At 46.6% G+C, this 27500-nt stretch overlaps 1 protein-coding gene across 1 annotated transcript in view; it reads left to right on the forward strand.

Annotated features, from left to right (window-relative positions):
• Positions 1 to 27500, forward strand: part of sema5a (sema domain, seven thrombospondin repeats (type 1 and type 1-like), transmembrane domain (TM) and short cytoplasmic domain, (semaphorin) 5A) — a 119766-nt gene that overhangs the window by 62204 nt on the left and 30062 nt on the right. The window contains exons 10-15 of the mRNA XM_062521611.1: positions 5341 to 5545; positions 10101 to 10308; positions 14385 to 14502; positions 17855 to 18036; positions 18520 to 18663; positions 27118 to 27265. Of these exons, the coding sequence (XP_062377595.1) occupies positions 5341 to 5545; positions 10101 to 10308; positions 14385 to 14502; positions 17855 to 18036; positions 18520 to 18663; positions 27118 to 27265 (1005 nt within the window). The remainder of the gene's footprint in view (positions 1 to 5340; positions 5546 to 10100; positions 10309 to 14384; positions 14503 to 17854; positions 18037 to 18519; positions 18664 to 27117; positions 27266 to 27500) is intronic.

The raw sequence follows: 27500 nt of genomic DNA on the forward strand, positions 1-27500 counted from the left end.
CTTTATTGGCCAGGTTTGCGTGAACAAACAAGGAATTTGACTCCGGTTAATCTTTGCACTCGAGTACAACACTCAACAATAACATAAAAAAAACAGTGAAAAAAAGATTAAGGGCAGTAAGATATGTAAGCTAAATCACATTTCATTAAATTGGTTAAAGTCAAAATGTATTTAATCTGCATAATGTGTTGCACATTAGTGGGGGCATGTTGGGGCTTTATGCTTTATATAATGTTGGTGTACTGACAGTTTTTCTGACAGTGTGTCACCAGAACAGATGTTTGGGAAACGCTGGTCTCAGGCATTACCTGTACAGGTGTGTCTAAATGGGAATAAAGCATCATCTCAAAGCTTTCTCAACCAATCACATCTCAGGAATGTTTGGCTTTATACAAATCACTGGTCTTTCACCTGTCATCATTCCTGTAACATACAGTGACTGCAGTAGTGGGGGTGCCACTGGGTCAGTGCTCAGGTTAAATACCTTTAAATTAGATAAATGACACCAGAGTTCCCCTTTGTTTCATTATAGATGACTGTGGATTAGATATTTTGATGATAATGTGTGTGTGTGTATGTCTGTGTGTGTGTCTGTGTGTGTATATGCACACGTGTGTGTGTATGAGTGTTTGTGTTAGTAAACTAAAAGTCTAGGCCGGAAGCCAGAGTCACCTTCCAAACAGTTGGCTCTCATGCCCAGTTAAGTCAAAGTGTCACCGCACTGTCAATTTCACTGCTGCTCATTTTTTAATGCGTTTTGGGAGCTGAAAAATGAAAGGTGAAATTTGATTTCCTTTGAAAGCCATCCAGTAAACACACATATGTTTACACACAAACATAATTGTGCACACACACACACACACACACACACACACACACACACGCATGCACACGCTGAGACCGATCTTTGCAACCATAAACATATCCCAATTTTCCTCCCTTATTAACTGTCTCCTCCTCAATACCTTGTGAATTCATTAATGAAGATATCCCCCTATAAAATTCCATAACGGAAGTTTACAATGGCATCCCACTATAAAATATACACGGTTATGTTCAAATGAGCATCGCCATTTCCAATGAATTAGCTGTTATGATGGCTCATGAAAAGCAATGGATTTTAATGAACCCCTGAAAGTCATCATGGCCTCCAAAGCCCCTTCCATTAAGGCAGTGCGTGAGCAGCACTTATTCCTCTCTCTCTCTCTCCCTGTAACACATGCTGTGGGGTGGTGTAAAGTCCCGCTTCCTGACCTGACGGCACACTTAAGTGTCGACACCGAGCAACGCCGTAGCCTACATTAGAAAGTGCTAACGCTCGAGAGTTGCTGTCTTAAGCGATAGTAAGAAGGTTAATCCACTCTGCCTTCAGTGTGATTTAATTCTCAGCGTGGTCTGTCTGTGGGGATTTTTCAAATTATGCTCACATGTCCTCCAGTGCCGTAAGTCTGTGAGCGGGCCCTTAAATAGTCCGGTCAGCAAGCATTTCATATTTTAAAGTGAGTTGCATTGCGAGTAGCCACACTGCATCTCTCACCATCTGTCTTGCTAATGGACATCAAAGGTAGCTGAAAAAAATCTATTTTTTATTCAATGTTATATAAGAAATTTGGCCGTGTGTGCGTGACTGTGTGTTGTGTGGACTATGGTGGCATCTTCATCAAGCATTTTCCATATTGCATGGCAGCATTCACAAGTGGCAGATTTACAGGCCACTTCAGTGGACGGAGATAGACTTGCCCTGGATTCTCTCCAACATACAGTAGCCTTGAGAAACAATCGGAGGGTAGGGGAAATAATCTACTTCATCTAATTAGGGTGAGATAGAACTGAGCCAACCATACTCTTGGAGTGATAAGATTCACTGGCTGTGTTCACATGCACTTCAGTATCCTGGCTATGATTGGAAGTATCCTGGATTTGTGTGTGTGCATGTAGACATCATATTCCAATTGAGGAGCGCTGGATAACCTCTCATGCCAGTTTTGTGAAATCCGGTTATGCAAGATGGAGTATACCAAAAGAAACCTGGATAGTGTTCCATGCCTACACCTTATCTTGGTGTCTTATGAAAATGCTGTGCTAATGTAACATAATTGATGGCAACTGGGCTACCAGTATTTATCATGTATACAGGGATATTAATAACCAGGTTTCTCTGTGCTCATGTAAGCACCATATCTGAATATGATAAACATCCTGATAAGCCTCATAACTGAGATACTGAAGTGCATGTAAACGCAGTCATTAATCATGCTGCAATTCAACAGCATATTTATCTTGTTATTTTCTTCTTTTTATTTGTTTGTCGTTTTCTTTTCTATTCTTTTTGTTAGTCATGTATGAATAATGGATCATACATCTTACATCTTGCATTTTTGTTTTATCATCTGTAGCGTCATATTTGGTAACATTTTGAGATCTGCAGGGCTGTTTGTAAGATAAAAGTTCTAGCTCTACCTTGTACCTTCATCAACCACCTTCATCAACAAGTCTACAGTCACACTTCTTAAGTAGTCTTCTGTATTAGGAACCATATGGCCAGTCAGACTCATGAGTGATGTATTTTGGCCTCGTCGTCACGTCAGTCCAGACCTTCAGCCATGTTTAATATTCTGCCTTCAGTGCTTGTGGAGAGTCATCCACATTGTGTATGGAATCATGAAAACCGCTCAGCTGCACTGCTGAATGTTCATGACTCTCTAGCTGTTCTCACTGAAGCGAGCAAGAGGCAAAATACGCCGTCGTGAATTCAATTGGACATTTTTAAGCTTAAATTGAAATACTTCCCCATTCATTCATTCATTCATACACTCACTCAGACCCACCCACTCACTCACTCCCTCACCCACTCACTCACTCACTCACTCACCCACTCACTCATACACTCACTCACTCACCCAGTCACTCACACTCTCACCCACTCACTCACACTCTCACTCACTCACTCATTCACACACTCTTTCACTCGCTCACTCACTCACCCACACACTCACATTTTCACTCACTCACTAATTTCATTTCTGCTTCTCCTCCTGTATCTCTCACTATCCGTCGCCATCTCTCTCCATATTCATCTCTTCCCTTTCAGTCTCCCTCTTCTCTCTTTCCCTGCATCTTTCTCTTTTACTCTTTACTCTCATTTCTGTACCAGCTCTTTTCTTTCTTTCTCTCTCTCTCTATCCTTCTTTCACCTCCTCTCTTGCTCTTTCCCTCACTCTCTCCGTATCGAGCTCAACACACACACACACACACACACAAACACACACACACACACACACACACACACACACACACACACAGAGAGACGTGCTGGCAGTCAGCAGCACCTTCTGTCCAGGCTTTCATCTCTTCCGCTGGTTCCCCGTGGGACGTTGGGCCGGCAATCAGCACAACTGTTCTCCCAAACGCCGCGTGAGCGCTGCCGGTGCTGCGGCCTATTAGAGCAGCGTGCCGTGCATAACACAGGGGCCGTCGCCCTACACACAGACCCGCCACTGTCTCCCTCTACCCCCCACACGGCCCCCACACGGCCCCACACCCTGGAACATGGTTTAGGCATCATTCAAGACCCCGTAGCTGTATTTCTTAACCCTCCAACCCAACACACACACACACACGATGCATACAGACACACACCACACACACACACACACACACACACACACACACACACAACACACACAGAAACACACACACGACACACACACACACACACAGACACACACACATACACACGACACACACAGAAACACACACACACGACACACACACACACACACACAAACACACAAACACGACACACGACACACACACACACACACACACACACACCTCATTCCCACTCCTCATAGCGGCCCCAGTGGATTGGCAGCGGCTGGGGCTTGCTCTAGCTCACCTTGGCGCTGTCCCGTGAGGAATGGGGCATAAATCAGTGCGGCGCGCGCCCCTGTGGCCCCGAGGGGGGCGGTGGCAGGCTGTTAATTCTGCTGCCTCCCGCAGTGGCCCGGCCGGCCTCCCCCCCCCCTAGGGACCCATGTGTTCAGCTTTTAACACGGACAGCTCTCTCTCTCTCCCTCTCTCTCTCCCTCTCTCTGTCTCTCTCTCTCTTTCTCTCTTCCTCTCTCTAGCTTTTTTTCTGTCCTGCTTTCTTTCATTTTCTTTCTTTATCTCCCGCTTTCGTTCTTTGTTTTTTTTTATCTTCGCTTTCTTTTTCTTTTTTTTCTTTTCTTTTTTTTTCATTCTTGGCCCCCTTTCAAGCGGCGAGCGGAGCGCCGAGTGACTGATCCGCCGGGCGATGGAAGAGAAATGCACAGTAATTTGGCGCGGTCGCTCGGGGAAGGCCAAGGCGATTGATTCGTACGAGGAGCCAGTGAGGGGGGATGAGAGATCTCACAGCTGTACTGTGCAGGGCACCTCACCGCGCGCGCACATACACACACACACACTCACACACACACACACGCACACACCCACACACACACACGCGTGCTTTATAATTCTTGACATGTGCCAGTGGGTGGTTGAGTCTGAATCTGCACAAGAGTGTTGCCTTGGCTCTCATTAGCAGGTTCTTTAAGCAGAAGCACACATGCGAGACAGTAGCAGTGGTGCACCTAAATTACACTGCTGATACGGACACCATTGTGATGTGATTTAAAGGCAATGGGAGGCTCTCCCTGAACATGAGATCCCTAATTACATAGTGCATATTTTACACCCAAGGCACAAGTAAAGACGTGAAATGGAGTTCATGTTCAGCTTTTCTTGAGCATTGGCTCTCTTTCTGTTGCTTTCTTTCTCTCTCTCTCTCTCTTTCTCTCTCTCCCTCCTTCTCTCTCTCTCTCTCTCGATCCTGCACATCTGTTTCTCTTTCCCGGCATGTCTCTATCCTTCATGCTCTGTTTCTCTCTCGGCTATTTTCTCTCTATTTTCTCTCTGCCCTTATCTCCTTTTTGTCTCTCTCCTCATCTCTCTCTCTCTCTGTCCCACCCATTCTCTCCCTCTCCTTCTTCATTTATACCCCCTGATTCTCTTCTTTTATCCATTTCTTTCTGCCACTCTTCTCCACCCCCCTTTTTTCCTCTCTTTCCCTTCCCTCAAATCAAATCAAGCAATGCTTTATTGGCCCAAATGAATCAAGTCACTCCAGCCAAAGCCCTGAAAACTATGTAGAGTGGACACATTATTGATCTTAGAATAGCATTTCATAAGGTGTAGTATCAATAAGAAAGACCATTGACAACTGCAGCAAAAGAACAATCAATCTAACTCTCTCTCCCTCTCTCTCTCTCCCTCCCTCCCTCCCTCCCTCGCTCCCTCCCTCCGTCCCTGTGTCAGTGTGGCACCATCGACTACGGCTCGTACGTGAACCTGACGGAGCGCAACCTGCAGGACGCGCAGAAGTTCATCCTGATGCACGAGGTGGTGCAGCCCACGCTGCCCGTGCCCTACTTCATGGAGGACAACGTGCGCTTCTCCCACGTGGCCGTGGACGTGGTGCAGGGCAAGGACATGCTCTTCCACATCATCTACCTGGCCACAGGTAGGACTGACCACCGCCGCACCGCCGTACAACGTTTACAACTCTGTTACTTTTAACGGAACAAAGCCCACTGGTGCTGTCTGTTGTGCGCCGACTGCAAAGTTTGGACATTTTCTCTACTTTGAGTTCTATCTCTTCTATAGATGCAAATGTCACCGCCAGTGTGCATTAGCCTTAAGACTCTACTTGAATATACTGTCATAAGAATGTAATAACTTTGTTATAAACAAGTAATGGCAGATCTGTCGTTAGTTATGCCGTTATCTGTCTGATCACAGGTAAGCCGCCAAAGCCTTGTTCTCACTGCAACAATTAGAGTCTATCAAAGCTGCAATTCACCTTGCAATTCAAATGACAGATTAAAGTTTAAGATTAAAGTTAAAGCCATTGACAGAGACTGCCATGAAAAACTTTCATATAAAGTGCTTTCTGCCATGACATGTAAGACTATTATATATCACTGTACATAGGTATGCCAGTCTTGTGATCTTGAGTTCTAAAATGTTATTACTTGGAGCAAAGCTGTATATATAGAGAGAGTTGAGAAATCTATATACGGCTCTGACTTGGAGACCCCCCCCCCTCCTCCTCCTCCTCAGCTTCTTCCTCCAGTTGAGCCTTGGCCCAAATACCCCAGCTTGCGTGTGCTTCATCTGACTTCTAAATTGTAACACTTCCCCTGTTCCCTTAGAAGTGAAGTCGCTTTAGATCCACAGTCCTTCATCGTCAACAGCTAGCGTAGCATATTTATAGTGCTATACAGTACCTGTGCATAATGAGTGGAGGTAATGTGTTTGTCCCCGTTGCTAAAGGCAGGGTCTCCGAATGCCAAGGGGCGTCCCACGTTGAAACCGTTGCAATTAGCTTCCTGAAGTAAAGGCGCTACTCTCGCTAACTGCAGGGGGCTGCTAATTTATGCTTTTTCAATTATTCAGCTTGGCCCAGAGGTTGTTAATTACCCTGAGTTCATTAGTATAATAGGTCACATGCCGGGGGGTTCTCAGAACCTACCCCTCACCCGTGTTTGTTGTTGGAGGATGTGAAAAGCGCGCAAACATACGTGGCGCTAGCGGAGGAGGCCTCCTCGACCCCAATAACGGGTGGTCCATTTGCATCCGCGCCGTTTGAAGCACGCAACAGTTGGCCCAGAGGCGAGGGGGGAGCGAGGGCATGAGAAATGCAGAACAGCGCTCGGGAACATCAAAGCCAGTCTGCGCCAGTCCTCGGCTGACGTCGGCGAGCTCCTCTCAGGACGGCTGCCATGTGCCGTCCAGATGCCCCGCCAGGAGACCTCTGGTACAGTGGAGAGCTACAGGGGTCTGCTGTCTGCCCTGTCGGTGCACGCCATGAACTGACCACCAATCACATGGCGTTGGGAACAGGGTCAGCAGAGACAGGCTAGCTGTATTTAGCGCACCCATGGCGGATGACGACAGCACTTGAATGACAATAGAGATGACAATGGCACTTGAATGGCTGGCGCTGAGGGTAATTACGGGTGTCTGTGTCTCGCGCTGCTGCTATTTGGGGCGGCCCAGCACCTGTTTTGGATCACCGGCTCCAAACTAGTCCGTCAGTCACGCTACGATAACACTCTTCGCATTGTATGTTCAATCCATGTGACCGCATGACCAGGTCTCATATTAAAAGCATTTGTCGGCGGATTTGAACATGGAGATGCTTTCCATTGCTCTAATAGAGACTTTGTACGGAAGGCAAGTCTATTAAAGTGGGTTATCTCAGATTTGGCCTGAGACAATTAGTGATGAAATGTTCAGCAGCGATCAAAGGCTTAAACCACAGTGTCGGATAGCCTTAGCAGTATGTCAAGAATCTTTGCTCAGTACAACTCACTCGGGGTGCCTAAGAGCCATGCTGAGAGATGGAGAGAGAAAGAAAGAGAGAAATCCAGAGAAATTAGGCTTTACACCCCACCATTAAGTAATGTGGTTTCTTTTTCTCCCATGCGATCATTTCTTGAACAAAATAAAGTGTTATCATGAAAAGAAGGAACTAATTTTCACTTCACATCAGCAGACATTCATTAATCATTTTGCAAGACTATACCAAAACAAAACAAAAATAAATCTAAAGAAATGAAAAAGTATAATTTATATTAGATTATATAATGTAATAATACATATAATTTAGTCAATATTTGTTTTATTTTCTTTGCATTATTGTGCATTCTGTATTTATATACAAAATTGAATTGGATGTCATAATAATGATAAAAGTAATGATAATAATAATGATAATGTTTTTATGCATTAAAAAATGATTTTGTCAAAAGATGTCGTTTTCATTTGGGTGAGCTCGGTCTGCAGTGGCAGCGGTGTGCTCCAGAGCACTTGAGCATTACCTGCTCCTCCCGCCTGATGCATGAGATGAAATGGAGCTATTAGAGAACCGGGCCGCTGGGTGCAAAGCAGCTTTGCAGGGTCCTGACCCCTCCATTTAATATTGAATGTGACCACGGTGAAAACATGAGAAATCACCGCTTTTTCAGTGAGACGGACACGGGCTGTCCCTCCCATCGGACGTGCGTTCAGCTCTCGACCTCGTTCATATTTGATGGCCCAGGTGGCAGGTGGACATTATTCTTGCCCCTTACTCAGAAGATGACGGGGCATTTGCGATGACGCTGTCCCTCCCTGACAGCCATTCAGTGGGACTCCAAACCCCCCATTACGCTGTTGTGATCCCAGGCGCTCTTCTCCCTCCCTGGCTCTCTCCTCGTCCCTCGGCCCCTCACCCTCTCCTGCTCTCTCTCTCTTCCTCCGTCCTTCTGTATTCCTGCCTTCTCTTCTTTCTTCTACTTCTTCTTCTTTTTCGCATGGCTGTCCTGTACGGAAGAGCAATAGGGCCACGGAGTAAAATATTTATTCTAAATCTCTGAGAAAAAAAGTCAAAATTTTCGAGAAAAAAGTCGCAATTTTCAAGAAAAAAAGTCGAAAATTTAAAAAGTCTAAATTTTCGAGAAATAAAGTCAAAAGTTTTGAGAAAAAAAGTCAACATTTTCGAGAAAAAAAGTCAAAATTTTCGAGAAAAAAGTCAGAAATCTGTAGAAGGCGGTAAAGGTTATAATTCAGATATTATAACCATAACTATACAGTGACAAGTGGCGCAACGCTAGAGTGTTCGTCTTTCACCCAGGGGGCCCGGGTTCGACTCCCGTCATGATCTTGGGTCTGCAGTTCACATGTTGATATATTTCCATGGCCATTTACTGTTAATGGTTTTTAATAATAAACAGATGAATAGACAAACATTTTGAAATAAAGACAAATAAGCAGTCCAACAGATTGTCACAAACGATCGGGCAGGCAAATCTCCCCTCTTCCTGCTACTATTACGCGCGTGCGCAGAACAGATCACAGTCCCAGAATGGACTTGTCCTTGTCAAGCCCCTATGGTCAAGCCTCGCCTTCCATGTCGCCTTCCCGCGGGCCGGAGCGAGCTGTACTTGAACGATATCCCTGCATCTGTCCGCATGCAGTTTCTCCTGCACGAAGGCATTGTCTATGTTCGACTGATTTTGCCTCCTACAGTCCAAGTTCACGACACCGCCTCTTCAAGGTCCGGATAGACCTTGGGGCCTAGCCTACTGTAATTCTGTGCTAAGACTGCAGATCTCTTTGTTAGTTAATCCAATCTCGAAATAAAATTTTATTAAGTTGTCCATTACAGCAGCACTATGGCAAGAGACGAAGTTTCTGTCAGCTCCAGCTCTGAATGACTTGTTCCTGGTAAGCTAAAAACAACATATTAGCCTAAGCTACAAAAGTCCGCCTAAGGAAGGAAGTGAACCCCGGTCGACTGATTACGAGACGAGAGAGCTAGCGCTGCGCCACAAGATACTATTGACTCTAGCTGACAATATTCCTAATTCGAACTTTCTTTGAGCCTTCTACAGATTTCTGACTTTTTTCTCGAAAATTTCGACTTTTTTTCTCAAAAACTTTGACTTTTTTTCTCAAAACTTTTGACTTCATTTCTCAAAACTTTCAACTTTTTAAATTTTCGACTTTTTTCTCGAAAATTTTGACTTTTTTTCTCGAAAATTTTGACTTTTTTCTCGAAAGTTTTGACTTTTTTTCTCAGAGATTTAGAATAAATATTTCACTCCGTGGCCCTATTGCTCTTCCGTAGTCCTGCTCTCCTCTTCCCTGTGCAATCCTTTTCTCCGGCATTACTCCTTCCCTCCTCTTTTCAACTCCCCCTTTCTCACATTTCCCCCCACTGCTTTTATTCTCCTACTCCTGTTTCTCTCTGTAGTCCTTCTTTTATTCTCCTTCTTCTGAATGTCTCTGCAGTCCTTTTATTCTCCTTCTTCTATTTCTCTCTGCAGTCCTTCTTTTAATGTCCGTCTTCTGTATCTATTTACTGTCCTTTTATTCTTCCTCTTCTGTTTCTCTCTGCAGTCCTTCTTTTAACCTCCTTCTGTATCTACTGTCCCTTGCCTTTATTCTTCCTCTTCTGTTTCTCTCTGCAGTCCTTCTCTGCAGACACACAGTGGGACACTCTAATAGAACGATGCTTGTTTGTCTCCTAGATTACGGCACGATAAAGAAGGTGCTGTCCCCGGTGAATCAGTCCATGGGCAGCTGTCTCCTGGACGAGATCGAGCTGTTCACTGACCGCAGGAGGCAGCCCATCCGCAGCCTGCTGATTCTGCACAGCCGCAGCGAGCTCTTCGTCGGGGTCAGGGACCAGGTCATCAAGATCCCACTCATGCGCTGCAACTTCCACAAGAACAGAGAGTGAGTGTTGCCCCTGCACACACACACACGTGCACACACACACACACACACACACACACACACACAACACACACACACACACACACACACACACACACACACACACACACACACACACACACACACACGTGCACACACACACACACACATACACACACACACACACACACACACACACACACACACACACACACACACACACACACACGTGCACACACACACACAACACACACACAACACACACACACACACACACACACACACACACACACACACACACACACACACACACACACACACACACACACACACACACACACACATACAGTACATGCATGCACACACATACTGTACATACATACATACATACATACATACATACACACACACACACACACACACACACACACACACACACACACACACACACACACACACACACATACACACACACACACACACACACACACACACACACACACACGGACACACACACACGCGCACACACATTGTCACAATTACATCAAATACACGCTCACGCAGGCATACTGATGCGTATGTAAATGTGCAAACTCACGCTCCGATCTAGTATAATGTGAGTCTCCCTGTCAAAAGTGAGCACACTCACTCACACACAGACACACACACGCACACACACACACACACACACACAGGGAGAGAGAGAGAGGAAATGACTGCATTATATCTAACTCGCATTCCCACAAAGCCATCAAGTCAAATAAACTATCCGTGCCTCATTAAATTAACCGCCGTGTGAGTGTGTAGCGGTGAGTGATGGACTGCTGGTCAGCTCTTTAGTGGACGCTGGATGCCCAGAGTGGCGTGGGGACCAGAGGACGGACTAATGAAGGTGGCCATAAATATTTCAATCTGTCCGAATCCACACACCAAACTGGGCTAGTGCCGCTCATTAGCTTCCGTTAAGCGGGCCGCTATGACTGACCTCAGTCCACCCCACCTGAGTTCTGACAGTCCTGTAGTTGGACTGCTAAAGCGCGGGGTGATAATGATACAGGTCTGCACACACTCAGATAGAGTCCATTCTCAACAGAATTAACAAGGTCTGTCTGTCATTTACACAAATGTGGGTGTTTTGCGCCAAATAATAGGAGAGCGTGTAAAATTAGATTTTGGTACAAAATAATAGTATTTTATTATTTTTTTAAATGACATAAAATTAAATCTTGTTAAATGCATGGAGTGACTGGGGTGGTTGAATCCCATGTATTATTTTCAAAGTGTAGTTGGACCTGGGAAAATCTCAGGGGAAAAAATGTACTTGTTCTCCTCTGTACATCGATTTAGATAAAAAGCATCTGCACAAATCTGTACCTGTGTTTCATAAAAGTGAAACTTTCTCCGTATGAGGTCTCAAGGTTTGAGTTATCACTCTAAGGATAAATCTCTGGGGAAGAACTTTCCACTCTGGTCTCAGACTTTGATGCCCTGCGCCAGTAGAAGAGGGCAGCTCGGGGCAGCTCGGGGCAGCTCGGGGCAGCTCGGGGCACTCTCTCCACTGTGCCCAGCAGTGCTTGTCTGGACTCTGGTCTGTGTGCTCTCCACCTACTTGTGTATGTAAAGGGAGCTCTTTGCCCCCCGTCAGCAACGGCAGCAGCGGCGGCGTTACCCAGCCTGCCCCACTCCTCCTCTCCGCTCCCTCTCCGCTCCTCTCCGCTCCCTCTCCGCTCCCTCTCCGCTCCCTCTCCCTCTCCTCACCGCTCCCTCTCCGCTCCCTCTCTGCTCCTCTCCCTCTCCTCCTGGAGCGGGCGCGGGCGCTGTAAGCTACACCCTGGAGCTGAGCCATTAACCCGGGCCATTAGCATCCCAGAGGGAGCCGGCGAGGATGGGGGCGCGGCGCGTCTGAGTTTAACTTTATTAGCGCAGGAGAGCGGACACAGAGAGAGAGGCAGCGCTGACAGCAGAGGTCAAGAGCTGAGAAAGAGAGAGAGAGAGAGAGAGAGAGGAGAGAAAGAGAGAGAGAGAGAGAAGAGAGAGAGAGAGTAGATGAGGTGGGACAGGAGAAGGGGGGGAGGGGTACCGGGCAGGAACAAGAGCCTTTCAATGCAGGAGGTTTATATAAACCCAGAGTTGTTGACTCAGGCAAACATATACCCACACAGAACAAAATACACTTATGTTCTTACACACACACAAGCACACACACACTCTGATGCAGCCAAATAAGCATCACACAGACATACAGACACAAGTCAAAACACATACCAAATACCTCACACACACACACACACACACACACACACACACACATTTATAGACATCAGAAATCTCATGCATATTCACACTGATGCAAAGTAACTCACACATAGACACTTGTTTTAGTTTATGTGCTTAGTTTAGCTGAAACAAGCAAAACCACAGACACACACACACACACACACACACACACACACACACACACACACACAAACACTTTGATAAATCATGATGGCTTAGCATGCACAGTTTAGGGGAGGGAAATAAATCCTTCATCGATGTGATTTGTTGCACATTCATGACAAAGCTAGTTAGTCTGTCACACACACACACACACACACACACACACACACACACACACACACACACACACTTGCTTGAGTCCAGACAAGACACCCAGCGAGATCTGAGGCGGGCGTGACGTCCTCTCATTACACATGATTACATCAGTGGCAGTGTTAACAGGCTGGCTGCCGCCGCGCCGGCTCTTCACAAGTGTCCTGGAGGAGTCCCTGGGACATGGGCGCGTCGTCACGGAGACACGGCACCGGGGGCGCTGATGGGGCTCCGACTCCGCCAGCGGAGATCACCTCTGATCGCTCTCCAGGGAGCCGCCCGCTGAGCCATCTATAGCATGAGTCTACTCTCTCTCTCTCTCTCTCTCTCTCTCTCTCTCTCTCTCTCTCTCTCTCTCTCTCTCTCTCTCTCTCTCTCTATCCCTGTCTTTGGAGATCTATCAGCCACCCTCTCTCTCTCTCTCTCTCTCTCTCTCTCTCCTATCTTTTTGCTTCTCTAACTCCGTTAATCTGTCTCTTTTTCGCCTTTTTGTCTCCATTCCTCAGTCTCTCACGCTATTTCCCCTCCTTTTACTCATTCTTTTTCATACTCTCTCTCTCTCTCTCTCTGGTTCTTCTGGCTCTTTCTTTCTCTCTTGTCTCTCCCTCTTTATGTCTGCTAGACGATATCTGTCATCTCTCCTCTCTCCTGTGCATTCTCTCTCTCTCTCCCTTGTGCTCTCTCCCTTCCTCTCTTCCCCCCTCTTCCTCTCTTTTTCTCCCCCTCTTCCTTATTGCCTCTCCATCACCACCTCCCTCCCCATTCGGCCCATCCACACGTCATTAGCTTATTTGCATGAGCGGGGAGAGAGAGAGATCTATTGCCTTATTGCGCCGAGCAAACTGCTCTCCGCAACTGCCTATAGAGCCCCACCCATGGAGGATGTTTGTGTTGATATTGTGCTTAATGTCCCATGTGGGCTGGGGAGCTGGTCCACCGTCAGGCTGCCAGGGGGAAGGAGGCCTTATGGAGAACGCACAAGACATTTGTTAGACAGGCTGAGACTCTTGAAATCCAATTAAAGCCAGCACTCATAAAGATAGACATTACTAAGCCTTGAATACACACCCTCGGCTTTATGTGCGGAGGCGGGGGGGGGGGGAGCGACGCACGTTTTTGTATATGATACATTCCGAATGATTTAGAGATGTGTCATATTTGACAAGATGGCTGCTACCCCTGAGGCTGTTTGCTGATTGAGATGTATTGCGGGCGATGCAGTGTCTAAGTTGTGTTAAGACACCGTGTTTTTTTTTATGTTCGTGTGATATACTGTGTATAAAGTACTGTTTTATGTGTGCTCATTTTGAATAGGGGTGAGGAGAGGTGGTGGATGTTGCTTATTGGCTGTGCTTAAAAGGGGCTTTCCGCAGGGCTATAGCTGTACTGATTCTCTGTCCTGTTTTGGAATGGAAGACACAGCTATGTGGGGCATATGGTGAGACACGGCTGTAACTGTATACTGATGCTGTGCTCTGTTTTGGGATGGTGGGGGGCACACACAGGGCCTGCATCGGCGCCAGAGACCCCTACTGCGGCTGGGACCTGGTCCTGAAGAAGTGCACCACCCTGGAGGAGAGCCTCAGCATGAGCCAATGGGAGCAGAGCATCACCGCGTGCCCCGTGAGTACCCAGAATGCACCCCAAACGCGCGGCCTTGGGCGTGGCCTCTCTTTATACACACGAGGCACATTACAGGTGCACCACCAGACCGCCCGTCTAGTCACGATTAATGAAGCGACCTCGGCTCAATGTCGGCCGCGCCGAAATCCAAACGTATCCTTGTGATCCCCGAGCTCAATTTGTCAATGTGTTTACCTGTCCTCCATACCTGAGAGACTCTTACCATAGAGTCACGGGCATCGCCCAATCTGTCTGTCGAGAAAGCAAGGAGCAGTTAAAATACAAGAGACCCAACCACTACAACATCAACAACCACAGACCAGTGAGTGGTGGAAAGCTGGAGCTAAAGCCAAGGTCCAGTGTAAATATTTTGGATGACTGTGTGTAGCTTGTGTTAGAGAGTAAAAATACTCCGAAACCGCCGTGACCACGGCTGCTATTTTTAAAAGCCGGCTCTGTGTCTATTTGAACATCTGCACCCGCCAAACCGCCAACTGTCTCTTTTTCATTAGTCACTGTGCTAAGTATCTCAGCTGGCGTTAACACCTTGTTCAGGTTGTGAGCCCCCAGTTGTGCGCTAGTATGTGGCGCTGCGTTGCGCGTGCCAAAGCCCGTCCTGGAGCAGTGCCTGATCAGTGAGCCATGCGTCCCCATGTGAGCCATTAGCGTTAGCTTCATGCATTCACTCCATTTCAGCAGCGCGGGGTTTTCAGCAGGAGCACTTACACGCATCTATTTCACTCACGTCACGCTAAATGAAGGTATAATTGTTGCTCTCTCTGCACGCATCCATTTTTTAGCGCAGCCAGTGGGTGGGTGTGTGTGTGTGTGCGTGTGTGTGTGGTTGGGTTGTGTGTGCGCACGTGTGCATGTCTGTCTGTGTGAGCTTGTGTTTCTGCTTGTGTCTGAGTGTGTGTGTGTGTGTGTGTTTGTATGTTTGTGTGTGTGTGTGTGTGTGTGTGTGTGTGGCATGCGCATGTGTGTGGCTGAGTGTGTTTGTGTGTGTGCGCGCGCGCTTCACCTTTCGTGCGGCGTTCCATTCAACAGGTTACTTGGCACAGGCGCTTACTGGCGTAAGTGACCCCACTGGCTGACAGACGTTTGGCAAACTTCTGCAGTAACCCCCCCCACATTAATCATGGTCCCTTTGAAACTCACCGAAGGTCTGAGCGGTAGTTTTCACCAGGTCCACCAAAGCAGTGACTGTAAAGGAGGCATGACATCACCCACCTGCTAAATGATACGTTGGTAACGAAAAACACAGAGGCTCGCTAAACCAGTGGACTCTGGTTTGAAACCAGCACAACCGAAGCCTTTGTCTATTCACAGCTATCTGGAGGGCCTTGTGAAAAAGGGGTTTAGTTGGAGCAGAATTAGTCAGATCCCGTGTTTGAGTGAAGTGAGAGACTGATTCAGTTCACAGTGCTTTGGGTCTGAACCTTTCACTCCCGTAGTATATTAAAGCCAGCGCTATGGAAATGTTCGAGAAGCTTTTGAACTACACGGTTTTTCCATTTTGAAGGCAAAGTCGGACAATAGGGTCACATAAAGAGCACTGTGTCGTAACGTGCCATGAGCCTTGAGGAGGCGGCCTTGAGGATGAATGTAGGCCTTTCAGCCAAACCTATGAAAAACAGAAGGTACGTTGGCCAGGAACCAACTTCAGCGGCACATGCTGTAGAAGTGTGCCATCTGGAATCGCGGCGGTGGTGCGGGTACACCAAAGAGAAACTCACGGGAGAAGAGAGATTTTTTTTGGTTTGAAGAAAAAGAAAAGTCAAAGACCTTCGACTCCATTTTCTTCCATCATCTATCTTAAACTTTTTAATAGCTAATAAAAAAAAAATGAAAGTAGTGTAGTTGTCTGTAGTTGAAAAAGGTGCTCTTGTTTCAATTTATCTTTTTGTTGTTTTTAAGCCAGATCGTTTTCCCTTTTATGTGTAAACAAATCCAAACAATTTTCTTTCCTGGGCCCCAAAAGTTATTTTCTTTGTGCTCTCATCCCTTGTGCTGTTCGTTTCCCCCACTCCTGCTCTGTTCTGAGAGGTGCTGTTGTTTTGTATCATCAGTCCAGTGGAAGTGATGCTAATAGATCCAGCGCAGGTTAGATGTGCTTCACTTCATCTGAAGCCGCCTCTGTGTGTGTGTGTGTGTGTGTGTGTGTGTGTGTGTGTGTGTGTGTGTGTGTGCGTTGTGTCAGTGTGTGTGCGTTGTGTGTTGTGTGTGTGTGTGTGTGTTTGTGTGTGGCACTGCAAATTATTTGGAGGACAGGGTTCATTTCTTCAAACATGGAGAGTATAAACTAGTTTTTGGTTCCGGTTAGTTGCAGGCTTTGTTTTGTTTTCTTTTATGATCGGCCCACAGAAAGAGGCGTTTTCCATCAGCACCTGTTTGAATGGCTGTACGGGGGGATGGAGACGGACCTGATGATGTTTTTCACATGAGTGCTTCTTCTCTTTTTCTCTCTCATTACCTTTGTATTTAATATACAATTTCATCGGGGCGACCTAAAGTCAATTGAAAACATTCTTTTTAGCTTTGCTGCGATGCAATTGAGCCTGACAGCTTGTTGTAGCGAGTGCTATTCTCTCCTGATTTTAGTATGCTCTCATCATATCGTATTTATCACGCCCATTCCACCGACTAGTCAATCACTTTTACAGATACCTATTGATGTGACTCCCACACACATTCTCGTACATTTCGAATTCTGTTTAATTTTTTCCTATTTTCTTTGTACTGTCCTTGTTTCAGTTTGGATTATCTCATTAATTGATATTCTCTTTTTTTATTATTTCACTGCCATGTTCAGTTTACAGTGGGTTTAAGCTTTATATCCCTCAGTGCAGTGGTCTCAAGTTCATGTTTTATTTCTGGAGTCAGGGTTAAGATTGGTTTTCAAGACGAGTAGCATGCAATGCTATGTAGTTGTATGGAAAGTATGTTATTGCTTGTTACTAATATGTTATTAGATCATTCCTAGCTGCTTACTTATTAAGTACACGTATCCTACTACATATTTCTTCTAATCATTCATTAAACCATTCTGTTGTATTTAGCACAACTTTTCAGCTAGATAAGCTAATTAGTTAGAAATTAGCTTATTCATTAGACATTAGAAATCACCAATAAGAGCTTATACACTCAAAAAAAAAATGGGGCCATGTCCGGTTCTTCAGAGTGATGCCATAGAAGAGCCTTTTTCAGTGCTTCAAAGAACCATCGAGGCAACAGTTTGCCTGATTTGACTCTCCATGGAACCATCCAGAGATTTGAGAACCATTTAAGCACCTTTATTTTTCAGAGTGTGTGTGAGAGTGTAACTGAATGTGTTCTCCTCGTGCGTCCTCAGGTAAGAAACGTGACAGTGGACGGAAGCTTCGGGCCGTGGACAGGATGGAAGCCGTGTAGCCACAGTGACGGGGGCAGTGTTGGAGCCTGTGTGTGCAGGACGAGGGCGTGTGACCACCCCAGTCCCCAGTGTGGCGGCCGAGACTGTGAGGGCCTCAGTGTGGAGGTCGCCAACTGCTCCAGGTAACGCTCTCTCTCTCTCGCTCTCTCTCTCTCTCTCTCTCTCTCTCTCTCTCTCTCTCTCTCTCTCTCTCTCTCTTTTTTTTTTCTCTCTCTCTCTCACTCTCTCTCTCACACACTCACACACTCTCACACACACACACACACACACACACACTAACACTTAATCTGCAAGCGAATGCACTCTTGTACATAAGCACACACACACACACACACACACACACACACACACACACACACACACAATCTGCTAGCGAATGCACTCTTGTACTTAAGCACACACACACAGAGACACACAGATACACACACACACACACACACACATACACACACACACACACACTCTTTCCGTTATTTCTAGGCAGAGAAATGAGACTGAATATTTATAACCTTGCCCAATACCAGCAGTGGTGAGTATGAGTGTGTGTGTCCCTCTGTGAGTCGGGCCCTTGACGGTGTGTTGCGTGGTGATTGTTGTTTCCGTAGAAACGGCGGCTGGACACCGTGGACGGCCTGGGCACCCTGCAGCACCAGCTGTGGCATCGGCTTCCAGGTGCGCCAACGCGCCTGCAGCAACCCCGCGCCACGCCACGGGGGCAGAGTGTGTGTGGGCCAGAACCGCGAGGAGAGGTAATCACACACACACACACACACACACACACACACACACACACACACACACCATACACAATGCATACGTTTTATGTATGTGCATCATAGTTAGTAGTTCTCTGCGGCTGTGTTATTTTTAAAGTCTGGAGGAGTAGCACATTCATGCCAAAGTCAAAACAACAACCGTGCTCCTGCATTATTAGTTTCATGAATTATACCAGTTACCAGTTTGTATCAGTTGTGCTACAAGACCTGCCAGCAGCATGCTGTAATGTGCTGTTTCTATATATACTATATATATACACCTATTCTAGTGCTGAGGGTTAAAGCTTCAAGTGTGTGGGCCACAACTCAAAACAAAGCCTTGCTATTGTGTTTAACCTGCATGCTCACACACACACACACACACACACACACACACACATACACACTCTCTCTCTCACACACACACACACACACACACACACACACACACACACACACACACGTGTACTCATCATCACCTCACTAAGCGTGAGGATGTCAGCATCGTCACCTCTTGCTCTGCCCACACATGTTCTCTCTCTGGTTCTTCCGCTGTTGATTCTCTGTCCACGCTTACGTTACTGACATCCAATTAGGGGAGAGAAAAGATGCCAGGGCTTTGTGATTATCGAAACTCACACACTTGCACACACTTATACACATACACACATAAACATGCACACACAAGCGTACGCACATGCACACACATGCGCGCACTCACACTATCGCACCCGCACACTCACACACTCACACATACAGGCATGCATCCACAGATACAAGCAGGCACACACACACAGAGACTCACTTCCAAACACGCATTCACACACTCCACCGCTTGGCCTTGCTCAAAGTGGCGACTCCTCATCATCTCATAATTACCCCCCCGAAACTCCCGAAACACGCCCGATCCGCGCGGTTCCTAGGCAACCCCGGTGCCACCGGTGAAAAATGAAATCTGTGAGGTGTGAAAGGCTGAAGAGAACAGAGCAGAGCCCACACAAAACCCCCAGGAAGAAAAGAGAGAGAGAGAGAGAAGAGAGAGAGAAAAGAGAGGGAGGAGAGAGAGTTAGTGCGGTGCAGTCTGCGGGGTGGGGAGGGAGAGCGTCGGGGTCTGCCCACCGTCCCACTCGAGGGAAGCCGTGAGGGGGGGGGACGCTTTTGGGCTCGTCACTGACGTCCCGCGGAGCGCAACTCATCCTGTTGTCTCAGTGATGTAAAGGGCGTATACACACACACACACAGACACAGAAGTGCACGCACACACAGGAGGGCACGCACACACACACACACACACCCAAACACACACACACACACACACAGAGGGCGCGCACACACAAACACACACACATACGCACACACAGGAGGGCATGCACACATACACACACACACACACACACACACACACAGTGAGAGAGACTGCACCAAACCTGAATGATGGAGAGGGTGCATTCTGGTGCATGGGCCGCCCCAGTGATGCACTGTGTCCCCCGCTGTGCTGAGAGAATGGGGAGAGAATGGAGAGAGAAGGGGAGGAGGCGAGAGTCTAGAATTTACACCGCCTCTCACACTCTCCTCACGTTGTCCTGGAAACACACAAACATACCCCCCCCAACACACACGCACACACACACGCACACACACACGCACACAAACACACACACACACATACACACACACACACACACACACACACACACACATACACACACACAAACACACACACGCACTCACACACACACACTCTCACACTCACATGCACGCGTACAGAGACAGAGGCCTATGCGCTAGCTGTGTGTTTATGTTTGTGGAGGTGCTGACCCCTCTGCTTGGCTGAATTGTTTTGATCACAGTGATTACATTTCCGCTTGACTCTCTCCACTCTGTGCTGCCCGGTGAAGGTCTCACAAGACCCACCATGCCTTCTTAAACAGTGATTCACCTGTGGCCGTCAGCTAGTCACACTCAAAACTCACACTAACTCACACACAAAAACTGATCAATACTAGCCATGGAAACAGCTCGTGTGCACTCTTATATCACTTGTTGCTAGGACTCCATACAGTATTATAGGCTATATCAATATAATAGGCCACAGCCCTGTGACACAGGAAACTTGCCAGTTATATCACTCATAGCTAATACATATTACATTGAACATATTTGTGCTCCTCAGATAGCATAGTGCATAATCTCTCAGCATCTGAACTTGCAGCTCATTTTACTTCAGCGGTGACTAGCCACACCAGATCTGGGCCAGATATGAGCCGCATCGGTGCCGGTGTCAGAAGTCATCTGTCACGACGCTGAAGTCACGGAGCCCTTCTCTGCTCATCTCTCTCTCCCTCTCTTCAGCCCTTAATGGAACACCTCCTGGGTGCTGCCATGAGTAATGGCACTTAGGGAGTGAGTGTGTGTGTGTGTGTGTGTGTGTGTGTGTGTGTGTGTGTATTTGTGTGTGAATGTATGTGTGAATGTATGTGTGTGTGTGTGTGTGTGTGTGTGTGTGTGTATTTGTGTGTGAATGTATGTGTGTGTGTGTGTGTGTGTGTGTGTGTGTGTGTGTGTGTGTGTGTGTGTGTGTGTGTTTGCATGTGTGTACCGTAAAACTTCAAACAATAGCCGAGTCCCAAATAGACGCATGTCTCTTTTAAACGCCCGGTGTGGCTACAGATTTGGGGTTACAGGCCGGTCTCCAACAGAAGCCTGGTCTGTTTTTTTTAGTTTCGGGTTGTATTTATTCTTCTTATACCCGTCAGATCGCCAGCAGGTGCAGATTGCGCACACTACATTTATAATTGCATGACTGCGGAGGTGAAAGCCAGAGATCCAAATGCTTAACTTTTTTCGACAATGGCCTATGTCCTGCATTACTTAATTAATGCCATTTTTTTAAAATTGCGCACTAGACAACATATTTTATCACAAACTTTCTTTGTTTAGTTTCACTTTCTCTCGATTCTCCGCGTTTCTCCGCATTTCTCTCAATACTGTGGCGGAAAAGAAAAAGACTTGATTTAAATGACATTTAAGCTGATAGTTGTCAAATTTGCCTAACAAAATTCGGGAGAAGCAGCGGCAAGATATTTCTCGGTTGATCCAAAGAGGGTGCGTATGGCTGAGCTGTAACGTCTGTCTCCAAAGAGGGAGAGCCCTGCGCATCGGGAGCTGCGCAAGCAAAGCAGGCAAGTGGAGGAGAGTGACGAGGAGGAGGAATTCGCAAATCAACTTGTAGTAGCCTAGTTGAGAATCACGGTGATAGCGATTAATAGGATCAGTTGTTTTACAGGGAAGCATTCATTCTTTATTGTTGATGTGTTATCAGGGGCAACAAGTTCACAGGCTCGATGGTAACTTGAATTGTTCAGCCCACTGTCACATCGTTTCGTTAGGCCTATTTTAAGCTGCCAATAATTTAAGACATATCTAATATAGTAGGCTAATTCTAATATGATCTGATTTGTGAAACACATTCGAATTATAGTCTAAATAAAGTAGCCTACCGTAATATAATGTGGTAACCTCCTGTTGTCATGCTTTCCGTCTGCTTATGCTATTGGGTAGTTATTTCTTATCCTACAATAAACCTACACTCAACTAACAACACTAAATTAAACGCCTGTCTCATATAGACGCCTGTCTCAAATACACGCCGGTGCATTTTGGCGATTTGGCAAAATAAAAGCACGGGCTATTGTTTGGAGTTTTACGGTATTTGTGTGTGTATGTATGTGTGTATGCTCGTGCATGTGTGTGTGTGTGTGTGTGTGTGTGTGTGTGTGTGTGTGTGTGTGTGTGTGTGTGTGTGTGTGTGTGTGTGTGTGTGTGTGTTTGCCGTGTGTCAGAGTAGTGGCTCCAGTGGACATAAGAGCAGGGCTGGTGATGTCTGGACGAGGCTTTGTGTGTGTGGGAAGATGGAGGAGGCTGACTCCTGCTTCTGATTGAGTTAGGGCTCTTTTCGAACTCTTTCTTTCTCCCTGTCCCTAGCCCTTTCTCACTTGTTCTCTTTCTCTGTCTTGCTTCGATGTGAAAAGTAGATTTGGCCAGTCTTGTTAATGTTCAGAATAAGTTTGGTCTGTTTTGTTTTTTTTGCTTGCTTTCTTTCTTTCTTTCTTTCTTTCTTTCTTTCTTTCATTCTTTTTGTTTTCTTTCTCTCTCTCGTTCTCCATCTTTCCTCCACTGTCATATCTCATGAGACTATCTGACCATGGGGCTCTTTGTTTAAGGTATTCACCCTACAGCCTCCTCTCTCTCCAGGGTGCTTGCTCTCTCTGGGGGGCTCTCTCTGTGTGTGTCTCTCTCTCTCTCTCTCTCTCCCTCTCCCTCCCTCTCTCTCCCTCTCTCCCTCTCTCTCTCTCTCTCTCTCTCTCTCTCTCTCGCTGTGTATGCTGACTGAATAGATCCAGATGGTGTAGTCTGCAGCCACTGCAAAGCTCAAGTATGCAGAGCAACTACCACAGCTCCCTCTAACCTCTGTAAGGTGTCCAGTCTCTCTCTCTCTCGCTCTCTCTCTCTTTCTCTGTCTCTCTCTTTCTCTCTCTGTCTGTATGTGTGTGTGTGTGTGTGTGTGTGTGTGTGTGTGCGTGTGTGTAATGGAGAAGAAAGAGACAGGGAGAGTAAGAGAGGAATAAAGAGACAATGTAGCCATTTCTTATGCACCACTGCAGTGTGTATGTGAGAGAGCGAAAGAAAAAGAGAGAGAGAAACAGACAGAGGCAGACAGAGAGAGAGAGAGAGAGAGAGAGAAAGAGAGAGAGAGAGGGACACGAGTGTGGACCAAGTCCAAGCTTTGCACAGGGTCCTCCAGAGTCCAGGTCCAAAGGCCCGCGTCCACACTGGCCAGCTGCCGGGCTGGCCCATTCACTGTGTCTCTTCAGGCTTCAAAAGCTCTTTACAAACCGCACAAAAAGTCCCAATCAAAAGCCGCTTTCAGTGGCACACACACACAGACACACACACACACACACACACACACACACACACACACACACACACACACACACACACACACACAGACACGCACGCACGCACGCACGCACGCACACACGCACGCACACACACACACACACACACACACACGCGCGCGCGCACGCACACACACACACACACACGCAGACACACACTCACAGACGTCCAGTTATGGATCATGTCCGAGCGAGGGGGTTGTTCTGTCGCTGTATTCACTGCTAATTTTACAGGCTTTGATGGTCGCAGCCCATTTCTTGTTCCTCTCTGTCTGCGGCAGGAGGGACACAAAGGCTGGGGCAGATTTAATTTGGATGAATGCCTCTAATTGGCATCGGTGTGTTGTGCCGAGCAGTGAAGCTCACTCCATATGGATCGCGGTAGTTTTTCTATAATCCACACCACAGCAGGTAGCATTGATCAATGACTTCCCTGTAGGGATGCGTATTATTACCCACGCTAAGATTCATCGTCCTCTCTCTCTGTCTCTCTAGACCTCTCTCACTTTCTAATTCCCTCTCTTTATTTCATTCTCTCTCTCCCTCTCTCTCTCTGTCTCTTTCTCTCTCTTTTGCTAACTCGTTCCCTGGACAAAAAGGGATTTCTGCATTGCATTGGCCAAGAGAACCATGGATTAAGCATAGACTGGAACATACAATAAAACATAATATTTGCATTAAAATGACCATAACATAACAAAACTCTTGAGCTCCTGTGGTGTGTGTGTGTGTGTGTGTGTGTGTGTGTGTGTGTGTGTGTGTGTGTGTGTGTGTGTGTGTGTGTGTGTGTGTGTGTGTGTGTGTGTGTGTGTGTGTGTGTGTGTGTGTGTGTGTGTGTGTATACAAGACGAAAAGAAGAAAAGAAGGCAAGTTAGGCAAAGAGGAAAAACAGATGGAAGGGGAGAAAGATGCATGCATTAGTTGTCTATCATTCTCTCTCTCTCTCACACACACACACACTCTTCTACATGAAGTGCTTCAGCGGTAGAGACTTCTTTAGGGTGTGGAATTCATCATCTGAGTTCATTTATTTAATGCATTCGCCTCCCACTTGCCCAGTAGTCTTAACTTTTTTAGAGATGTTGCGCGCTTGTTTTCACTCTCTTTCTCCTCAGCAGTAAACAGTATTATCTTTTTATGTTACGTGAGCATTCTCTGACTTTTAAATGACCTAATTAGAAGGCATGGATCTGCCCCCTCTGTGCGTATTCCCTGGAGGAGACTTGAAGATTATATTGATGTGTTGGTGCACTCATTGCCAGGCTGTAGGCACCTATGCAGCTGCAAACAGGCTTTGCACAGTGTTAGCTTGTGATGTACTACTCAAATGGAAGGCTGAGTGGTTAGTAACACCATGGCAATGGGCATATTAAAAAATATACAAAATGAGAGATTGATTATTTAGATTGTGTTATAAAATAGTGCATTATAGCTGAACATAGACAAATAAGATATTAAAATTGTAAAGTGCAATATAACAGTTACTCATTGAAAAGTAAGCAATATTAAAAAAAAAAGAAGCTAACATAACATAGACAGGAATAAATTAATAAAGAGATGAGGATTGGATGAAGATGTTGGAGAAATGAGCAAGTGCACATATACAGTACAATTATTCTATTGTGTGAGTAAATCACGCTGGCTCAATGCTGTAGGGGGGAGCTTCCAGAAGCTGACTTTTATTTTCATGGACGTTAACTTCCTTGCTCCTCAGTAGTTAGTCTTGTGGGATCACCAGCTGTCAGGCAGTTTGAAGGGCTTGTATTTGGACAGCATGTCGGGACTGTATAGTTTGTGGAATATGATAAACCCTTCTGAAAAACAGTCCCTGTTCCATTTATAGCGTGACTTCCTGGCCTCTCTTGAAGAAACCACAGAATTTTTCAGCGTAAGCTGGAGGAAAGCTGCAAAAGCAGACTGCTTATGCCCAGCTAGCCGCCCACACTAACCACACACACACACACACACACACACACACACACACAAACTCAGACTCTCTCTCCCTCTCTCTTTCACACAGTCACACACACACACACACACACACACACACACACACACACACACACACACACACACACACACACACACACACACACACAGGCCAGTGTACCTTGTGCCCCTGCAGATGAACCCAATCAGGGCTCAGGGCTCAGCTCAGCAGGTGGGACAGAGCAGACCACTGACTGACCGTCTGGGCCAGAGTCAGAGTCAGAGGCACTAAATCAGCTCAATCAGGGATCACTCTGTGTGTGTGAGAGTGTGTGTGTGTGTGTGTGTACTGTATGTGTGTGTGTGTGTGTGTGTGTGTGTGTGTGTGTGTGTGTGTGTGTGTGTGTGTGTAGGTTGGCACAGCAGGTGGATGTGCGTCTGAGAGAGAGGCATAGAGTGACTGACTGACTGGCTGAGTGGAGCTGAGTCACTAAGCGGGCTGTGTGAAAGGCCAGAGTAATCCACACCTGACAGGGCAGCCTGTTCCTCCTGCACCGCTCCTCACACCTCCTCACTGATGACCTTCACTAGAGATGGGGCCTGCTCCTCACACCCACAGAAGAGCTGACATGATCTCCCCTCACATTACCCTGCTCTTCCCCTCAAGTGGCTGATACAGCTCGGATCTGGCTCTGATCTGGCCCTGTTGTGGTCCTTACAGCTGTGATCTTGCTCTGTTATGGTTTGAGTGTGATGTGGTTCTCATCTGGCTCTGTGTGGCCCTGCTGTGGCCCTGACATAGCTGTGATCTGGCCCTGTTATGGTTTGACTGTGATGTGCTATTATGGCTCTGATCTGGCCAATCTGGATCAGATGTGGTACTGGACTGGCTCTAATATGGCCCACCTGTGGCCCAGAGCTGTTTAGTGAGGAGCCCAAATCCTGGTGTCCCCCTCTCCTCCTGCATGCCTCAGATGATCTGATTGGCCTGCTGAGTCATCCAGAGATGTGCATTGAGTTACTGAATATTGTCCCCACTGTACGATGCACTAGTATGGTATCATGATATCTTGAAATTCAAAGTGTTGACCCATTTAATTAGCATCGTATATTAAGAATGGTATTTTAAGTTTATTTCAAGGTTTAATAAAAGCAGTTTGTTATCAGTTTACTAAAAGAGACAGCAGATGTTCTATCTAAAGTCGTTCACTGATGCTTAAGGTTTTTGCCTTGGTGTCGTTTCTGTATTGGTATGGAGATACTAATGCATATTATCCTGTCAAAGTCATGATTTTGGTGTCATGGCAACATTAGTCCACACAGGACCACTCATCACTATCAAATCACTCTGGGGGTGGCTGGCCTTGGAGTCGGTCAGCCACAGATCAGTCATAAAGGCCAGTTGTAAAGGGGCCAGTCCTGACAGCTCAGCACCTAATTAGTTCAGTAAAAGCTGACTGGAGGGAATGTGTTGAAGAACAAACAAACACACGCGCATGCACACACACACACACACCCACACACACGCACTAATGTTATTGTTTGTGATCTCTTGCAGATATTGTAATGAGCACTTGCCCTGCCCACCTCATGTGTACTGGTCAGCCTGGTCGCCATGGGAACGCTGTTCGGTGCCGTGCGGAGGAGGCATTCAGTCTCGCAGGAGGACGTGTGAGAACGGCAACGAGTGTCCAGGGTGCAGCCAGGTAACACACACATGCCAACACACACACACACACACACACACACACACACACACGCGTAGAATATAGGAACATGCGCACACAATCACATACTGTACAGTATACAGACATACCGTAGATAAGCACAGACACAGGCACTTCACACAAACATTCACAGATGTGCATACTCACTCACACACAAGTCATGCACATACACATACACACATACTGTACATGCACACATGCAATCCATAAGCAT

This window comes from Sardina pilchardus, chromosome 19 (genome assembly GCF_963854185.1).
Source record: "Sardina pilchardus chromosome 19, fSarPil1.1, whole genome shotgun sequence".
Lineage (NCBI taxonomy): Eukaryota > Metazoa > Chordata > Actinopteri > Clupeiformes > Clupeidae > Sardina > Sardina pilchardus.